Source organism: Rhinolophus ferrumequinum, chromosome 6 (genome assembly GCF_004115265.2).
Source record: "Rhinolophus ferrumequinum isolate MPI-CBG mRhiFer1 chromosome 6, mRhiFer1_v1.p, whole genome shotgun sequence".
In the NCBI taxonomy this organism is placed as follows: domain Eukaryota; kingdom Metazoa; phylum Chordata; class Mammalia; order Chiroptera; family Rhinolophidae; genus Rhinolophus; species Rhinolophus ferrumequinum.
Window position 1 is genome coordinate 52,167,008 of NC_046289.1, and position 21,075 is coordinate 52,188,082.

A 21,075-nucleotide genomic window follows, 5' to 3' on the forward strand; every position below is an offset into this window, starting at 1 on the left:
GTGTTTCCCCGAAAATAAGACCTAGCCAGACAATCAGCTCTAAGGTGTCTTTTGGAGCAAAAATTACTATATTTTACTACTAAAATATATTACTAGTAAAAATATTAATAAAATAGTAAAAATATATTTATAGTAAAATATTTTACTATAAGACCCGGTCTTATTTAATAGAAGACCGGGTCTTATATTAATTTTTGCTCCAAAAGATGCATTAGAGCTGATTGTCTGGCTAGGTCTTATTTTCGGGGAAACAGGGTGCCTCCAGTGAATCTAAAGTTTCCCTTTTTATGTCTACAACAAATTCCTAAGAAAAGTTGTAGGCAATGTGTTTTCATCAAGTTTGGCCTGAAATTCACTGGGATTCAGCTGTTCTATGCCTCTGTTCTGGGTGAAATAACAAGACATCCACCAAGAAAACAACCAGAAGTAAGTCAATTCAGCCATAGCCGGTTTTGCCCCAGGTGAGCTCCATCTTAAAACAAAAGAAAACAAACAAACAACTCTCCTCCACAAAAAACAAAACCAAAAACACCTAGAATGACATCAGAGCAAGCCAGAAAAGGGAGGACATTCAAACATGTCTTCATTTCAAGACCCCATCGGTGGGACTAACACCAGGCACACTGCATCTGGAACAAGATATAAATGGATTTCTTCACTCACTGACACTCTACATTTCTGTTCATAATTTTAGCCTACAAACTATAATTTGAATCTCCTATTACCATATCTTCCTTTTTTTCCTATCCACCTTCCCAACAACAACTCAATAATATTGAGTTGGGAATATTCTGAAGATGAGGCTTTCAAATACCTAAATTTTGACATCTCAGTTTCCTCATCTGTACAAGATGAACCGAGTCCATTTCTAGCTTTCAATAGCCAATGCATCCAGTCTATCTAGGCCCATCAAAAACAACCTATAGACAGACTGAGCCTCTTAAATTAAAGGGTTTTGAGGAACTGAACAGAAGGCAGCACCTACATTACTCCTGCTGCATTCTTTTCTTTCCTGTACACACATGCCTCACTTTCCCCAATTAAAAACAAACAAACTTTCAACCAAATTCCTAAGAGCCTAGTCATAGAGAACATAAGTAACAGGCACTATGGAAAGATGACTCCGGTTTCTCTAAACATTTGTTTAGATTCTGTATTAAAAACGAAAATGTCATACACATTAGATCAGAGACTATTAACACAAGCCAAGAAGATTCAGTCTTACAGCTTCACATTTTTTGTGACACTTCTATTCTGCCAGTGCTTTCAAAAGCAAAAGCATGGTCCTTTTCCCTGACTATGGTACACTTAAAATGCGTTAGAACAGAATTCTTAAAAAAAAAATATCTCAATAATCAGATGAACAGAAAGCCTCATTTTTTTTCGAACCCACATTGATCATGTTAATTAAATCTTTCCTACTGTGTGCTTTATTGACCCTTAGAACCATTATCTTTCAAGGCAATCCATTATGACACTAATCAGATATATTATACATTGTTATGCTAGCATGGGTATGCATGCTGAGAAAGAAAGCTTTATCTTTACTACTTGCTGGGTAATTTAGGAGTCCTTTTTTTTACTTTTTCCAAATTTCCAAAGTCTGGTTTCCTACAACACTAAATGATCTACATATTTTATCTTTAGAAATATCAGGACCATTTGGATCTTAAATTAAAATATTATTTCATCCATTATATACAGCTTGACGGACATTCTAACCTCTAATTTTGCTCCTTCAAAAATTAATGTTTTCTAGATACCTTACATATACATTTGCACTGAGTAGGAATTCCTTATGGCTGATTTAAATACAATTACGATTTATGATAATGTGAATATAAATGATTTAAATATGAATATTTAATGACATTAAATAAATCTCATAACTTTAAAATAACATTTTTTATGAAAGTAGAAAACCAAATTAAGCTGCCTTTGACAATTTCTATTCATCTGTGATATACACAATACTACTCAGTATTCATCTCAAAGAACCTAAAATATTATATATGACAATAGGTTAAGATAAATACTCTGAAGTCTTTAATTAGTTAATAGTTAACCTAGGCCATAGGTTCTAGTTAACTAAATATAAGAATAAGTTAAAATATTTGATGTTAAGACAAGAGAAATAGAACTTCTAATACTCTTATAAAAAAGAAAGTATAAGCTAACTACAAAGAATTACAGAATTAGTCTTTAAATTCCATATACCTTAACAGATTGTCTTATTTACAATATTAGTAATTATCATTACTGCGCATGCTTCCAAATATGCCTCATAGGAAATAAGAAATACGTTTTCTAAAAAGATCAGATGTCCCATTCCCTTACCTAAGACAGGATCTTAGTATCTTTACAATTGCTGACATTTTAGCCCTGGCTAGGTTTCCCTAGCTGACCCCACACTGAAGCACGGCTACACATGCCCAGAGAAAGAAGCCCCACTGGGGAAAATTGTACTCTGCTCAGCTTTGCATGCATCAGTGGCCTTGCAGTAGATAAATATACCCTACAGCCAGATTAACTGACACATTGAAGCAAAAAGTGATTATTTGAGATTTAGCCACTTTATTTTAAAGTAAGGGGTGGTTTCTTTTTACTTCAGTTTTCACATATACAAACAATCTGCCCCCAAGGACTCAAACATGTTTCTATACTGATCATTTAAAAACTTTCTGAAAACTTTATAATGTACCATACTTAATTTATTATGATTTTAAAAGATCCACAATTATAGTCTTTGCCTTTCACGAATGGCAAAAAAATTTTGACGGTACAGAGGCAAGTCTATTTTTATTTATTATTGGCTCTTTGTACACATATTTAAAAGCAAAACTTTTTTGAAAGCTTAGGAAAAATTTGGCCAATTAGATAGAATCTTTAAAAATCCAAGGAGAAGTTACGAACTAGCTTGGTGTTTTTCTCAATTCCATTTCCAAGAACCTTACCCTGTTCTCCCCCACAATCACCTCAAGAGACTCCAAACCAGGGCTCCCTCTGAAGACTTGTTTGCCTAAAATACCTAGCCCCTGGGACCCCAAAACAGCCTCACCTAGATTCTCAAACACTTCCTGTGGAGCCAGCTTACTGGTAAAAAACTGAAGACCACGGAAGGGTTTCCTAAGTAGGAATAGCATTTTTGAGGAGAGGAGGGAGTTTTTCACATCTAGTTGACATTACAGATTGTAGTCAACCTACTCCTCACACGTAATTTCTCACTCAAGTGTAAATGAGGACAGGACCAGAAAACATTTGTTGCTGCATCTTTCTAGTGGCCTCTTGGGGGGAAGAAAGGTGACAGGATCAGCCCTAGGAGGAGTTTATCACTAAAGAATTAACTTTGAGACCCTCCAATATTTTTCTCTGACAGGCTTACTTTACTCTCTTGCTCTCACCCCAGGTACCAAGTGTTTATATGCTGCCCTCTGGCCAATATTTTTCCATGAAATACTCAATTCTGAAATACAGATTATCTTGCTTTCTAGATGTTCTCAAGTTGTTGTCCAGAACACACATAAAGCTTTTGGCCTTTGTTGTTTCCCAGCCCCAATTGCCCAAAGGTACAACAGTGCAGTGTACACAAAGCAAAGGACAGGTGTTGACTAAAACAATTCTTCTCACTTGCTAATACCATCTATTAGAGTTGTACAGTTTCCTAAAAATTAAAGTTCAAGACACATTCTTGCCTTAAAAATACATGAATTTTCAGGGATTTAAAAGGCCAAAAGGGTGCCTATTTTGATCTAGATTTTCATTAGAAATGTTTCTAGAACAAAAACATCTCTGTACATCCTTCACCCGTCTCTTCCCTCTTATATTACCTAACCTATTGTCCGACAACTTTTATTTCCTTCAATTAATGTATTTACATACTTGGTCATCTATTTGTATACAAACTTTTAATTAAACTTTTGTTTTGCAATAACTGTAGATTTATATGCGGTTGTAAGAAATAATGGGAAGATCCTGTGTACCCTTTACAAAATTTCCCCCGTTTTGCAATATCACAACCAAGATACTGACATTGATACAATCCACTCATTTTACTCAGATTCCCCTGTGTTTTTTTTTCATTTATGTAGGTTCATGTATCCACTACCACGATTATAACAGAGAACAGTTCCATCGCACAAGCATCCCTTATGCTGCCCTTTTATAACCACATCCACCTGTCTCTGTAACCCCTGGTAACCAACAATTTGTTTATGATTCTATAATTTTGCCATTTCAAGAGCAATATATAGATGGAATCATACAGTATGCAATTTTTTGAGAGTGGTTTTTTTTTCCCTACTCAGCTTCATTCATGCAAGATCAATTTAAATTGTTGCACTGATTAACAGTTCATTCCCTTTTATTGGTGAATAGTATTCCATGGTATGAGTGCACCAGAGTCTGTTTAACCGTTTACCCAGTGAAGGGCATTTGGACTGTTTCCAGTTTGGGGCTATTATGAATCAAGGTGCTATGAATAATCATATTCAAGTTTTTGTGGGAACAGAAGTGTTCATCTCTCTGGGATAAATGTTCAAGAGTACAATTGGTGAGTTCTATGGTAATTGCATTTTTAGTTTTATAATGAAGTGCCAAAATGTTTTCTAGAATGGAAATACATTTTACATCGCAATGTAAAATTTCAATTATTTCCTGGGTTCAATTCCTTACTGGTCGAGTTAAGTAGACATACAATGTATATATATTTTTAAATGGGTATATATATAGACTCATATTCATACGTGTGTTTGGGGCACTCTTTTCCTTCCAAGTGTATCATGGTAAATCGGAAAGTTAAAAGCAAATTGTATGAAGGAAACTGTTGGGAAGTTCAGATGAACTGCAATGTCCTAAAATAAAACTGTTCAGTGCAACAAGTTGATCAAAGGAATCAGGGACAGATTAAAAGAAAAATATAAACAAAAATAGGAGACACATAACAAAATATAATTTACGAATGTAAATATATATGTATGTATGTATGTATGTATGTATGTATGTGTGTGTGTATATATGTATACACACACACACACACACACACACACATATATCTCCCTACAAATCTCTAGGGAAATAGTAAACTACAAGCAGACACCTGCTCTACTATGCCAGTACCTGAAAATATGTTTTCTAGTAAGTTTGTAACAAACACCTTAAGATATTATTTACAATTTTTAAAAAGATACCTGATTGAAATCTTATTGCAAAATGAAATAAAACAAAAGCCTATACTTACTGTGCTCCTATCTTGTCTAAACATACAGGTGCACACACATGTGCATGCACACACACACACCCAGAGTAAAAAATACTCTGTACAATTTAATTTTCTTGAAACCCATTAGCCTGTATGAAAGAAAAATTAAAAGTGATTGAGAATTCTTTGGTGAGAGCATATTTCACTTCATGTAAACCTGAGAAAACATTTATAAAATTATCATACTCATATAACAAATAGAGCACTGTATTTCCTCTTAAATCTTTCAGATAGGAGAGAGCCTTAAAGATGAATAGCATATCAAATCAGAAAATTTCTCAAACACAAACCATTGAGCACTGTACATGAAAATTTTAAAGTATATATTCTATGAGCTGCAATAGAATCCATAATTTACATTTAACTGACAAAAATGGTTCAGATACAAGCCTAGAAAATGCTGTAGTATTTTTATTGCACTCCCCCGAAGGGGGTGATTCCTAAGCTGAGAGTCCAGACTCTCACTAAACAACAGTATCCTTTCCTGATGACTGTGCCATTCTCACACTACCCTCTCTGCACAGACACTCTCTCTGTAGACTCTTCACAGCTCTTCTCTGAAGATTTCTCTCTAAAGAGCTGCCCTCCTGCACATCTCTTATCAAGGTACTGGATTTTTACCTTTTCCTTTCTTAATGTATATTGTTATTTTGAGAAATAGTTTTTCTTTAATTTTAGATTACAGAAAGCTAAGGAAATACGGGATTTCAAATGAAGGAAATCTGATATTTGCCAAAAAAGCCAACTATCAATATCGTATTCGACGACAAAAACAACAGGAAAATAACTCGCCTAATAAGAAACTTACCATTCTGTATGGAGGCAATGAAGCCCTGGAAATTTTAGAAATAATTCACCACCACAAAACAACCCTGGGACGTTCCACAGACTTTCACATATATGATTTATTACCTCTTCAACAGATTGATAGCGCTGCTACTGTTTAAAGTATTTTTGTTAAATCATCTAGAACAAGTTCGGCAATCTACAGCCTGTAGAGTAAATCCAGCTACAAACTGTTATTTTTATAGCCCATGAACTAAGAACAGTTTTTTACATTTTTAAATGATTATTTAAGTGTCTATATAATGCCACTCATTTTTGCCTCCTGAGCTGCAAACCCTAAACTCTTTACTATCTGGCTTTCTGTAGAAAAGTTTTCTGAGCCCTGATCTCAGAGACCAGTGTAGAAAAGCATGTAACAGAAATTAATAAAATGTACAACTATATAAACTGATTTAATTTGATGTGAAGTGTTGTTATACTCTACTCACATTTAATTGTGACTCCCTAGAAATGTCATACAATCTGAGGATTCTTAACAATCCTCCAGAGGTATTCTTGAATTGAAAAACAAGTATTTAATGCAAGAATGACTGTTACATACTTTCTACCACACCACACATATGGCAATAGCTAACAAAAAAAAAAAAACAAAAAAAAAATAAAAACGTTTTTTTCAAGAGGAAAGAGTTTTGTAAAAATCTCAGCCATATATATGTATAAGTTCTAATGTTTGTAAAAACCTAAAATCCCAAACAGCAACAACAAAAAAAACTCAACCTGGAAGTCTCTCTCTCACACACACACACACACACACACACACACACAAAAAAAAAAAAACCCCAAAAAAACAAAAAAAACATGAGATATGTAAAGCAAAGACTAAATATTTAAGAAATAAAAAGTTGAGATGTGAAGGTGATTATAAAAATGTTGGATTGACACTCAAAATAAGCAAGTTTTTTTGAGGTTGCTTCATTTAAAACTTGTGGCTTATTAAATAACAGCAACATACTACAAAACCTATACAACTGAAGGATAAATGCCATGAATATCTTCAAACAGTAACATTTCCACAAATTTAAACCAAAGCAATTTAGGATATGCTTTCCAAATTTTTTAAATTTCACTTTTATTTGGTGCCTAATTAAAACTTGCATAAACATTGTGACCACTAACTAGGCTGGTACTAATTCTTCACTTGGTAAGGGGACCCAGAGTTCCCAGGGTGTGCGGAGTAGCAACTGCACCTTCCCCTACTCCAGTCTTTATGACAGCCATGTGCCAGGTCTGACAATTAAGTTCGCAACTTGTTGCAATGATGTTGCTAACTTTTTCTGATGTCAGAGAGATTATTCATTATGAATTTGTACCAACTGGACAAGTAGTTAACCAAGTTTACTATTTGGAAGTGCTGAAAAGGCTGCGTGAAAAAGTTAGATGAGTTGAACTTTTCTCCGACAATTCATGGTTCTTGCATCACGACATTGCACCAGCTCAACAGGGCACTGTCTGTGAGGGAGTTTTTAGCCAGTAAACAAATAACTGCATTGGAACACCCTCCCTACTCACCTGATCTGGCCCCCAAGGACTTCTTTCTTTACCCGAAGATGAAGGAAATATTGAAAGGACAACATTTTGATGACATTCAGGACATCAAGGGTAATACGACGACAGCTCTGATGGCCATTCCAGAAAACAAGAGTTCCAAAATTGCTCTGAAACGTGGAATAGGTGCTGGCATGGGTGCATAGCTTCCCAAGGGGAGTACTTCAAAGCTGACCACAGTGATATTCAGCAATGAGGTATGTAGCACTTTTTCTAGGATGAGTTTGCAAACTTAATTGTGAGACTTTGTATATATTTCTCAACACTGCCAAATTGAGAACCATTGAGCCAGATAACCTCTAAAAGCCTTTCCAGCACAGTCTGTGAGAATTTTAGTATTTAAGCATTTATATTTAACAAAACACTCAGAAAACCTATAGTAAACAACAAAGGTATCATTTTAAACATAAGCAGTGAATCTGAAATGTTACCACATAGAAGGCGTGATCTGATACTGCTTCTCTAGGACTATTCCTAATTAAAATAGTGCCCCAAATTCTCAACTGTGTTCCATGGTGTGCTTCTGACATGATACACATCTAGGAAAATGGTAAAGTTTATAAAAGTTCCTTTAAACAAAAAAATCATCCTTTTGATCTCTAGAAACCAAGCAGAGACGTCCTGTGTCATCCAACCCATTCAGGAAAAACTCAGAATATCTTCAGAGTTCACATTAACTTGCCTAGAGTTAGACACAATGGGAAGATTCAGGAAGAAGCATCTATCAGACCTATGCCCATGAGCCACTATAAAACCATGAAGATCAGGAAAGATTACTGTTGATCATAGAGCACACACACACAAGTGATAATAAACAAATGGGATGAGTAAACAAAAATATAGGCGGTCCTCCTTACACGAGTCCCTAGAGTTACCAGTTCTCAAGGCTACAGAGTCAAGCCAATGTTGTGACCTTGTGAAAATATTCACTAATGACCAGATAACTTAAAAAACAACAACAACAAAAAAAACCACAGTGAAATCTCTCTCACGGTGTGGCTATTTCAGGCCACCGTCAATGGCATTATTGGGCAATCTTTTGATAAATATCCCATAATACAAAGAATATACAAAAGAAATCCAGTGAAAGTTGAATATCATACAAGGGACTAAAAATTTCATGAAGTCCTTGAAAGTGATGTTAAAAGAATCATTTAATCAAACACAAAAGCCATCAACAGATTAAGACCTAATTGTGCTAGGGACCGTTAATAACAAAAGAGAAAAGCAACAAGATTCAAATGTGAAGTAAAAGAGATTTCCCCATTACTATACAATTTTCTGAAGAAAAAATATGTCCCAAATCTCAACAATTAATTCATTCTCTGTTCACTTAAAACCTAGTGGATAATAGTAATTATTGTTTGCTTTGTTAACACTTTCTAATTTTAATTATTTTAATTTTCAAAATAAAGCCCCAAACAATTTTTCCCCCTCTATTTTCTGAAATCTCAGCATCTCATTTAAGTACTTTTAAGTAATTCTTTTAAGTAATTCACTCCAGGACTACTTACTCTTATGTAAAAGGGACCTAAGTCTATACAGGAATACCCTTGAAACTCTGGAATCTCTTTCAAAGTGGGTGATTAGTACTAGTTGGGTCTCTCCCAGACTGGGTAGGAAATAAGCCATTAGCTTATTTCTGGCTCATAGGAATGGCTTAAAAAGAATGACTATCAAAAGCCATTTTAACTGTGGAAAGAGGTTGCTTATCAGGCTATGGAGGCAGAGAAGGGGTATGGAAAGGGATGGTGTTGCCAGGAACAGAGTATTATAAATAAAATGCATATTTGCACTGAAAGAAAATATTTCAAATCACTAAGGAATAAGGTATCCTGTAATATAGTAGCCATAAAGCACAATTTAGAACAATTTGAAAACACTGAAGGATCTAGAAGTAGACAGGAAGAGACAAGAACACTGCATCCCTACCCTTTCCCACTTCTCGAATCTCTCAGCCCAATTTGACACTCTAGTTTTATATAATTCTCTCAATAAACACTTTTAAGGGGGAAGAAGGAGATCCAATGACATTGTTTGAATCCCTGGACTCACTATGCCTAAAATCAACCTACTCTAGCTGTCCGGGATAAGAGTCATAAATATAACTTTTTGTTGAACATAGTTTAATTCCTGTCATTTGTTAGAGAAAGAGTATTCACTAATACACTGGATAAAATGCTACTCCACAATAAAATTTTTCCTGATCACTTCTGGCTGTACCTTACCATAATCTCTTCTAAATTTCTGTAAAAAGTTTTTGGTATCACTCTCACTCTACCATGTATACTAATTATTGAAGATACTTCCCCTACCACACTAAAATAGTCAGGTCTATAAACATAGATGAAATCTTATTCACTTTTATGTTCTGCCACACAGTATTTCACGCAGTTAAAAGCAGAATAAAGGGATGAATGAGTACATGAAGGAGAAGAAGGAAGGTATTCAACAATTCAGACTCTCTAAGAAGCAGAAAGAGGAAGCGAAAAACACAAGAGCTATAATGTAGAAAAAGGAGCAAATAAACAGATCGTTGAATGTGAGAGGTAAAAAAGGAAAAAAAAAGCAGTGTAGTAGAAAGGGGATGTGATCTAAATTATAATCAAGAGGGCTGGGTCCATGATTCCTAATTAACTAACTACTCATTTCATTTTTCTTGGCGTTGGTTTCTACAATGGTAACTAGGTCTCCTTCACTCAAGTTTCTTCCAGTGCCAACATTTTGTGTTTGTAAGCAACCCAAGAGGATACCGATCAATGAATAAATTTAACTCATATCCCTTCTTGAAACTTGAGGTTAATAAAATGTTGGTGAAAGTCTGAAGGTTTCATCCTTATGAAATACTGTCAAATACTAAGCCATATTGTCTTCCCTAAGCACAATTATAACCATTTTCATTATCTAGTGAAAAACTTTCATGTACAGCAAAGTTAGAGATCTTTTGAGGGCAGAATTCTATTGTGCTTTGGTATCCTGAAAATGGTGATTCTATATTTTTTGTAACTCTAGACTTCTGGATTAGTCATAAATTATAGAGCAGGCAGAATAGAATACACAAGAGAGTTTTTTTTGAAATTTGATTGTTTGAAATATAGGATTATAGAGAAAAAGTGCACTTGGGTTTAAATACCCAGATAAGCCCACAGGAACCTATTCAATCCACAATGAAATAAAAATAAAATGTAGTAGCTGGTACCAGAGGCGCCCTTTAAACTCTGAGGTAGAAAGAAGGGTACGGCTGAGCACACAGACTCCAACAGAAATGAAAGGACGGCGGGTTTGTTTGTAAGTCAAATATTTGTAAACAGAGGTTTTACATAATGTACTTGAACAAATGGACCCAACCTGTTAAATTAGCTAAGTTGCCTAAAATGAGTTATAAAAAATATATATACAGCAATATTATTAACATTGTGTTACTTTACACTTCAGAGAAATTTCATGTATTATCTTTTATTTTTCCCTTAATAAAACCTACAAACATTTCCCAGTGTGTGCTCCACAGAAAACTGGTTCTCCAGAGACTAATGACGCTTTTCATAAAAAGGCTTTTGTGCATTATCTGAATCTGGGATGTGATGGGCTGAACAAAGTTCAATAAGCTTTCTTCTTTTTTTCCTGAGTCTTTAATATCCCAAAGTACAATATGAATCTCTTAAGAGGGAGCACACAATATACAATGTTTTCCAAAGTTTTGTCACTATGGAGCCTCTTTCTCATGGTCACTTCTCAAGGCCATTGTCTCCATATAGTTTAGGAAAAAGCTGAGCTAGTAAAACCTCGGGAGCATGATACAGAAAGAACAAGTGCCTTACAAGCCTGATGTGCCTAATGGAAAGAACACTGGACTGGACGCCAGGAGACGTGGGTTTGACATTCAGTTTTGCCAATTATTGGCTTTGTAACCTCAGGAAAAAAACTTAATTTTCCCGGCCTTAGTTTTATCACTTGCAAAATAGCAATTATAATTCTAGTTGCAGCCTATTTCAGGGTTGAAGACATTAGATACATTAGATGACAGAATTATAAAATACTAGAGCTGCATAAATTCTTTAAGACTACCCAGCATACCCTATTAGAAAAGTAAAGGTTATTTTCAGGACCTGATTAAAATCCAGATCCCCTAACTCTCAGCCCTGCATTTCTCTTATAATACCACATGTTGCTTTCATTCTTCAAAAGATAAAATGTAACAAAACAACATGGGTCTCAGAAAGGAACACATCTGAATGTGTCTTAGAAAAGAGGAAAATTGAAGGTAATAGCTCATCTTAAGTTTCCCATGCACATACAGTCTAAAATAAGTAAAGTTATGATATATGTGGATGGGTAGAAAGATAAGAGTAATTCATTCCACAATCACCTGGGAATTGAAGGTAGGCAATTCTATGAAATAATTCACTTCTACATCCAACTAATAAATTGGTCCCAGCATCACCAAAAATACATCTAATCAACAACAGGTAATGGAAAGCAAATATTACTGAAATTAACGAGGGGACTAAAGGTAGAGAAATGGAACCAAGCTGGAAGAGGCTAGAAAGAGATAAGACTATTTGGTGATACTACTGTAATTCTCTGCTATTGTCAAAGCTTTGCGGTTTTACTATAATAGAGTACAGAACTGTTTGCTGCTAATTACTTAGTGATGTGCCAAAAGGATGTACTTATTTTAACTTGAAACATAATAAAAGCCCTTTTTTTCCATATTGACAAATCAACTGGATAATTTTGGAATTCATTAAAAAGGAACACTAACTGATCCAACATAATAGCTTTACTTCCTGTATAAAACACTTCAAAATATCTAAATGGATATAGAATGACAAATTGTTCATTATTGAATCATTATCAACCCTTGTTAGACAAAATTTCTCATTTTTACAATGTGCAAAATCATTAAAGTGTTTGAGAGCTCCATCATGAAAGATAGTGGCACTTTATAATCCACTATTTCTTCAGGCAAATGTGCTTATGGCTGAACATAATACAAAAAATAACAACATTGCCTAGACATACAATCCCCCCCTTTAATGGTGTTTTTATATGTGGCAGCAATGATGAAATATGTTACTGCTTTCCTATTAGCTTTAACTGTTTCTGAGCATTCATCACTCAGAGAGCCCCTCTGAAGTGTTACCTGTTATGATTAGGTATAAGGTATCAACAGCTCCAAATGCTTCTAAAACTACCATGCATATTTAACAACAGTTTTTAGCCTGAAACTCCCTTAAATTGCCAATGGCTGGAAAAGTGAACCCATCCCCTATAACTCTACCGAGTGTTGTAAACCCAAATTTTGAGTATCTCTAACAGTTCAATTACTTCAGCTCACACCAAGTGTGAATGGCCTGTGGCTGTAAGGAACTGCTCTACAATTTAAGAGATATTTATTTCCAAAAGCAGGCTACTGTTGTGCAGATTGCTTAGACTAAAATATTAGATACCTCACTTGATCATTTTTACTGAAAATAAAGGGAAGGAAGTGTAGAAAATCAGATATTGCCAAAGACCAGTGAAATGCTTTTGAACATATCTGCCTAATCTTTTCAGGATTATTTTCTCCTTTCTTACAGGTAAATTAACATTTTTAAGACTTAGTTTAAAAGTTACAATGAAAATGTACAGTTGTACCTAACTGACTGTATAATGTAGTTCAGATGAATGCAGATTTTTTTCCATTTGTACTGTGAAGGCATCAATCTGTTTAAGAATCCAAGTTTTTTTTTTAATTTCAAGACTTATTTTATACACAGGATATGAATGACTATCAAAAGTATTCTAATAATTATCTGTAAACTCAAGAAACCAAGCACAGGCTCTTAACTGCTCCAACTAAGAAAATGTTAACTCAGTGAATACCTTACAGAAATATTTTTAGTCAACAGCTGCTCAGAGCAAGTGACCAACAATGTACTTCTTAGATTCATTCAATTTCCACACTTACCCCCACAGCTTTAACAGTAACCTTGGCTCAAAGCTGTGTTAATGATACCATTTTACTGGGCTTAAGAATCATCTCTGTGAGCTAAGAATAAAGGTAAGAACATAAATATAAAGAGACAATTTCTGATTTTTCACAATTCAGACTTACAGTCTCAAGTAAGAAAGCTTAGTTCAAACTGAAGTTACAAAAATAACTGAATATAGCTTGCTCTGCCACATTTACTATAGAATAAATGCTACTTGGGGAAAAGCTGTGAGACAAAAAGAAATTATTTGGAGTGCCACCTCTATTTTATTTTGGTGGGAAGCTCAATAGAAAATTAAAAAAAAAATGACAAAGTTTTTCCTGGCCAAATGCAAGGATAATTATTTTGTTCTTAATTTATTAAAATAAATCTGATTTTAACCTGGAACAATAATGTATTTAATACCCAGATTTTCATTTGCAGTTACACTGAAACAAACTGTCGTTTTAAACACAAGTTTTATTGCTGATTAGATATTTTACTCTTTTGTAACAATGATTCTGGCTTTAGACTGGTAACTGCCTTAGGCAAAATCCACACTAAAATACCAAACTGTCTCCTCAACATTACACAGGATAAGGGAAATAAAGATTGTGTAAAGCAAAACCATTTATAAAGAAATTGCAGACCACCAGGATTTTGGATTTGGGTAATCCACTTAGATTAGTATGGCTGTGTCTTAAAAGAACAATTCCAAGATCACAATATAGGTCACATCCTTAAGAATAGAATAAGTAATGAAATCCATGTCAATTACACAAACCTTCCATATTTACATGAAGCCACCGACAACCAGTAAGACAGATTAAATAAAGCTTCTGTAATGTGCTCAGCCCCAGCATAAGCAAGAAGGAAAAATAATGTCATAAAATAGAGATTCTTTTGAATCAGGTTCTGCAAAAAGATAAAATTATCATTAAAAGAAAAAAAGTACCATCTAAACTGATTAAAAAAACCCAAAACTTGGGCTTATCATTTCACATTGAACAGCTATAAACCTGCATATGAGAAAGATAAAGGTGAGGGAGCAGGGGAGAGAAGGGTGTGTTACAGAAAGTAAAGAAGAGATATGGAGAATGGTTAACCTTCAAGATTTTACCAAAATATAATAATCAGGTTTAGGTGATAGATAATATCCTTCAAAGTACAACTTTACTAATGCAGAACAAAACTTTAAAAATCTCCAATATGAACCCAAGTGCTTAAAACAAATGCTGCAACATCTAAGCGTACTATTAAGTTTTAATCAAATAGCGCCAAAAGAAAATAAGGTCCAAACATGAGTAAAATCTGCCTAAAAATCAGTTTTGTCTTATTTTTAATTACCACATACATACAGCTGTTAAGATAAATAGTAAATTACAAATGTCTTGGAAATGCTTCTCTGCCCAGAAAGCAGAAAATATTTAATGCTTAATGTCACAAATACACTGCTGAAACTGACAGTTAAACATTGATGCTTTCTTTTTAATACTAATGCTTTACGAGAAAAGGACTCACATTTCTGAATGCTTACTGCTCAAACTGAGCTGACCAGGAAAGCCCAAATGCCCCTAGAAACTCAGGAACTTTCTTCTAGATACTTATGTGTCTTTCCTGGACCAGCGGATAAAATACGTTCGTTACGTCTCTAACCAAAGAGGCTTTGTGAAGACTGCTTGCAGAAAATTACCAACTTACCCATCAGATTTGAGTTCATGAAAGGTGTTGGGGACAAGCCTTCATGGGCCCCTAATCGACTGTCATTCAAGTGATCACTGTAATGAGGGCTGTCTGTAAAACCCTAGGGGAAAGAAAAGACCGGAGTATTAAAGAGATTATTTGGCAGTCCTGCTAATTGAGCATAATAACACTCATCTAATTAATATACCGACTTACAAATGGTCATTCCTAACGAAGTTTCTTGTTCATTACTTGGAAACTAAACAAAGGTAATTCCTTTATTACTTTTTGAAGTAAAAAAAATGTTTCTGTATTTATCTTAAAGAAAATTAGCCCAGTGATAGTTTTACATCAAACGGAAAGTTCTATACATCTTTTTTTTAAAGGATAAACTAAAAGATAAATAAGTAAAAGGATGAACTATGAAAATATATTTCTGAGTTATAATAAATTACGAAAATATTTATCTCTATCTTCCTTTCTCTGCCTCCGAACCCTACCAATAAAGGGTTAGGCAATTATGAGTTTTACTTAAAATACTAAAAATAATCCATAATCAATATATTAGAAATGAATCCTTCCCTAATGGCAAATAGATATTTAGCCAAAAAGATGTTTATATTCATTTTAATACTAGTATAACAAGATACACTCTTACAGAAAGAGTCATGTTAAAAAAGGAGAACACTTATGAAAAATAGCTGATTTAAGTTCTTAAGAGTCTGAAAAATGAAACTGCAAACACCATGAAAATAAAGCTAATGTTATTATTTCACAATAACTGTTATTAAATTTCTCCTTATGTAATAACGTAACACATGTTGTTGTTTTTTTTAAGCAAAGGAGGAAAAAAAAGATACCAAAATTACAAATAAAGTGTTATGAAAGCTTTGTGGATTAAAAACTGTTCCCGTTCTCAGACTCTTACACATACTAAATATAGTATAGCATCACCTCTAAAATCATATTGTTTCTAAGACTTTGAACCCTACACTTAATTAAAACTGCAGGTGATACCTACCCTCTGCCAACTTAAAATAATTTTAGTAAAGATCAGAAAAACTAACAAGAGGCCCAAACAAGAAAGAAAACTGCCCTGGCTCACAGAAACCAGAAACAACCCAGAATCCCCTGGTACTATAAAATCATCAATCACTGAACATTTATCACTACCCAGACTGCAGGGGAACATTCAAGAAGACATTAATGGGGCTGAAACAGGCCTCACTATCTTTGCAGGCATGCTGTCAGTTCAACCAAAAGGCTAGGAACTGAGGGCTAAATAACTGTCAAATCATTACAACTGCTTATGGATGCATGTCACAACTCCTTCTGCTGTTCTGTTTTAAAAACTAATCTTCTGGGAGTGCTAACTCCCAAATGAATCTTTGTTTCATTTTTATCTGCTTTGGAATCACTGATACATATGAGAGGCATTCACGAAGAATCTCAGTGACATTTACAACTTGGTTATGACCGCCGGATGTCCCTCTGGTAACCAAAACCATAGTCCCGTCTGTCACAGCCACATGCAGCAGAAGCTCCTAGGCAAAACCGACAGTCTCCTAGCTAAGGTCACTCGTTGGAGTTTACTTTTGTTGCTTAAAACTTAACACCTTGAAGTGCTAAGTGACATACTACACTGTATCACATACATCTGGGTGCTTCTCTCTGTCACTCCCTCTCACTGCCCTTCTTACGCATATAGTCAAAACAATGCACTGAAACTACAAAACACTCACTGAAATATTGTTTATCATCATTTAACAATGCTATTACTCTAGAAAAATACGAAACAGAAATGCACTGGTTGGTCGGCCACACTGTTCACACTTCACCTGAATTCTAAAGGAATAATAATAGATTAATTTTGTATGTTCTTTGCAGGCTCTCAGTCCTTTTCTTTCTTAAGTACAATAAAAATAACATTTTTCCTTTATGATTATAAAAATAAAATCATTGAAGTTTTTTAAACTATTTCCTAAAGCACAAATACACAAATAAATCTAAGTTTTAGGGTATCATCAAATGATTGTACACAAATAATATATTAACTTCACAGATAACATGTAGCAGCGTAAAGGATATCTACCTCTAAGCCCCATTAATACGTATACGCTTAGAGAACACAACAATTACTTTAATATCAAACATACAAAAATAATAAGTATCGGCCCTTATCCACGTACACCCACATACTGCAGGGCACAGTACTGAATTTACTACAAGATTATGTCCCAGTCCATTCATAAAATTTCTTACGAGATTTTATGGATTGTCATATTGCACCACAGAGAAGGAATCTATAAAGTTTTTTCATCATGTACAAGCAAGATTTGAATATGGATTCGTAATATCTGTTTGTTCATAAACTATATACATTTATTATTAAGCAAAATACCAAATTTCAGAAAGCTATGATTTTGCCCATTTAAGATAAAAATTAAATAGAAATTTGAATATTTTTTCTATATCTCAAAGGTTCATCTTAGTGCACATAATTTTCTTGGAAAGCCACAGCCCAAGAAGCAAAAAAGAGAGAGTTCTTCATCCACAGATGCAAACTGATGTTGGAGGAAGCAACCAAGAAATCGAACTTACAAATATTTGTCATAGTTTTAGATCTAACACTGTATATACCAAATCCTCACTTAAAAGACTGGGCCTGGCCACTGCCTGAGATTAATTTTGTCATTTCTTCACACAGTAGTAGTGATATCCACTCAGGATATAACTTTTGGTGAACCAAGATGGATAGTTACAAAATAATTTACAAACATTTAAATAAGATCACTATAGGCGACATGTTCAAGATCAATTCTAGAAAAGTGCACAGATGTCTATCAGTCAGCATGTTAATGTGTCAACTAGCCGATGATACCCAGAACAGTACTTTGCAAATTTCAGTGTTCCTATCAGTTGACTAGAGATCTTGTTAAAATACAGATTAAAAAATACAGTAGGGCCTGTATTTTTTGAGTAGGGCCTGAAATTCTGCATTTCCATACAGGTGATGTTGAAAGCTCTCAAAAGATTAATAACTGATAAAATCACTTGATACGGAGATCACAAAAACCGTTCAATTCTATACTTAAAAATCTGTCTAAATTACAACTTAATTTGCAGAACTTAAATAGTCCCATTTATGAATACATACCTCATAAAAGTTTCGCTATTAAGAAATATGTTCTATATAACACATTTTGTACATTTCTCTATGCTCATTTGATGGTACAGAATTTAGAAACGTTAATCCCTACTACAATATGACAACAGACTTGAATTAATCAATCAAAGCTGCTACCATTTAAAACTAATTTAAACTGCACATAATCAATCAAATCTTTCATTCTATCAAAAAACAAAAACACCTAGTATTATTTACATAACAGTACTCTCCTCTGGTTTGTCTCCTCAAAAATACAAAAACTTTTTCCTTTGGCTCATTTTTTAAATAGCTAATTTTAACAATTTGTTTCACCCAACCAATAAATAAGGTGCAATCACCAGAGAATCTTCCCAAGTTGAGAACAGACTCATGGTTTTTCTAACCTTTGTTGCTATTTCTTTGTATGAAAGCTGCTGTCTATTCCTATTTTAAAATATTCGTTCCAATTCTTTTCAACAGTTAAGGGGGGGAGGGAGCTCATTTAGTAAAGATTTACTTTCCCAGAAAAGCTTTCCCTACCTCTAGCAAAATCATTCTGAGCTCTCACAACAGAAAGCATTTCCATCTTATCACTGCTCACACTTATTGAAATTACCTATTTAATCATCCATTTAAATTATACCATAATTATCTGTTATAATTGCACGGTATAGAGTAGTGGATAAATGTGGAATTCTTGTAGCCAGACTAGCAGATCTGAATTCCATCTTTACCGCACACTGGCTATGTGACTTGGAGAAATATACTATTTCTTGCCTTGTTTCCTTACCGGTAAAGTAGGGATAATAATAAAGACTATCTTCGTCTCACAGGATGCTGTAAAGCACTAAATATGTTAAAATATGTAGCAATTGGAAAAGCGCCTGGCACATAGTAAGCACACAATAAATGCTAGTTAATTATTATCATCATCTCAGTGAGAGATTGTTGTATCTTACACATTCTGAGAAAGCAAGGACTGTGTTTTTTTCACAATTACAGCCTCAGAACAATGGCTGGCACATACATAGCAGGTGCTCAATAAATGATGGATGGGAGGTTTTAGTTGCTAAACCTTTAAAATGTTATAGGGCTTTAGATGTTATAAAGGTTCAGTTTTTCCACAAAATACCCAACAACTAATGGAAAGAAGGCTGATAAGACAGTGGCTTATCTAAGTAGATTGAACAAGTAACCACAGCCTTTTGGTATTCAAAGAGTCACAAGATTTCACACTAACTATTGAAATCCTGTAACTTCTAAGTGGTCAAAGCCAGTAGAAGCAGATAAAAGCCATAAGCTAACAGAAAGCTCTGGACGAGGCCTGGATATAAGTGAGTGGTCACATCTCAAAGAGAGGTAAAATGGAAATAAAGCTAAGTAGAAATAAGAAATGAAGTTTAAAAGAGGGAAAAAAAAGTCCTTATTGCATTTTTTATTTACTCCTATGATGACTTACCAAAATAAATGTTTAAATAAATAACGTTTCACTTTTTAAACAAATCCTTGAACGTGATTGTCTCAGTTAAATACCCCTATGAAAAAGACACCCATGAAAAAGACAAGTGGGTTGACTTGACCTGACGCAGAAGCTGTGTCTATATAATTGATTACTTTATTACTAGTGACGAGAACATTAACAAGCACACCCTATAAGATGAATAAAATGCTAATTTAATGAATGAATAAAAAATGAACAATGCTCATTGTTAAAGAATCGGATCTACATCTGAAAAAGCTACCTACTATTCAGTACATTATGGTTCTGTTATCCTTTAAGAGGTCAGATGCAAACATACAATGAATTTTCTTGACAGAGAAATGGCTTCTGTCATCCAAATCCATAAATTCCTACAGGGCAAGGACATTTTATTCCTCTTTATGATCCCCAAAGAGACCAGCACAGAACTTTTGCATGTAATTAAATGCTTAAATTTTTCTTGAGAGAATGAATAACTTCTCCAAATAACTTTTTATTTATGAATGCTAAGAAGCAGTTTCACAGAATTACTATAATCCCAGACTGAAGAACAAAACTAGAATTGTCATGGGTGGGTGGAGAGAGAGAATCAAAATCTTTTAGAGGGGGAAAGGATCCTCAGAAAATATGATGGGTACATGAAATACTGCTTAGCACGAGGGCATGAAATACTTTTGAACATGAGATCCCAGAGGATCACCTAAAAAAATTCACACAGGTTCAGTTCTAAGTTGAGCCCATCCCTGTTCACAAATATATCCAAGTAACTACTAATGCCACCTGTTAGAAGCAAGCAGAGTTGATGCTCTCTAGCTCCAGCCTGTAGCTTTTGTTGTGTTTGAAAGTTCACAAGTGGAAAGCTTTGTGTTTTACTTGTTTAAAGTTCATTCTTTACATGGGAAAATCAAAACTCTAGGCATCGCAGGAAAAAGTATATTTATTAAAACAGGAAAAGCAAAAAATATATTCCTGAGTCTAGGTGTTACACAGAATAGGATTTTAGAACCCTAAGACACCATATAGTTCCCACTCATTTTATCGACCATACAGATGAAGAGACACTAGTTGAGTGTCTTGCTAAGATGTGGAAGTAAGGGATTGGCAGAGCTGGAATTAATAAAAATGCCATATACCTTGTATCAATTCACAGAGGATTCTAAAA

General features: G+C 34.4%; 1 protein-coding gene across 12 annotated transcripts in view; it reads right to left on the reverse strand.

Moving 5' to 3' along the window:
- Positions 1 to 21,075, reverse strand: part of TCF12 (transcription factor 12) — a 390,613-nt gene that overhangs the window by 164,909 nt on the left and 204,629 nt on the right. For all 12 annotated transcript variants that reach the window (XM_033108034.1, XM_033108033.1, XM_033108043.1 and 9 more), the window contains one exon: positions 15,304 to 15,406. In XM_033108034.1, coding sequence (XP_032963925.1) covers positions 15,304 to 15,406 — 103 coding nt within the window. The remainder of the gene's footprint in view (positions 1 to 15,303; positions 15,407 to 21,075) is intronic.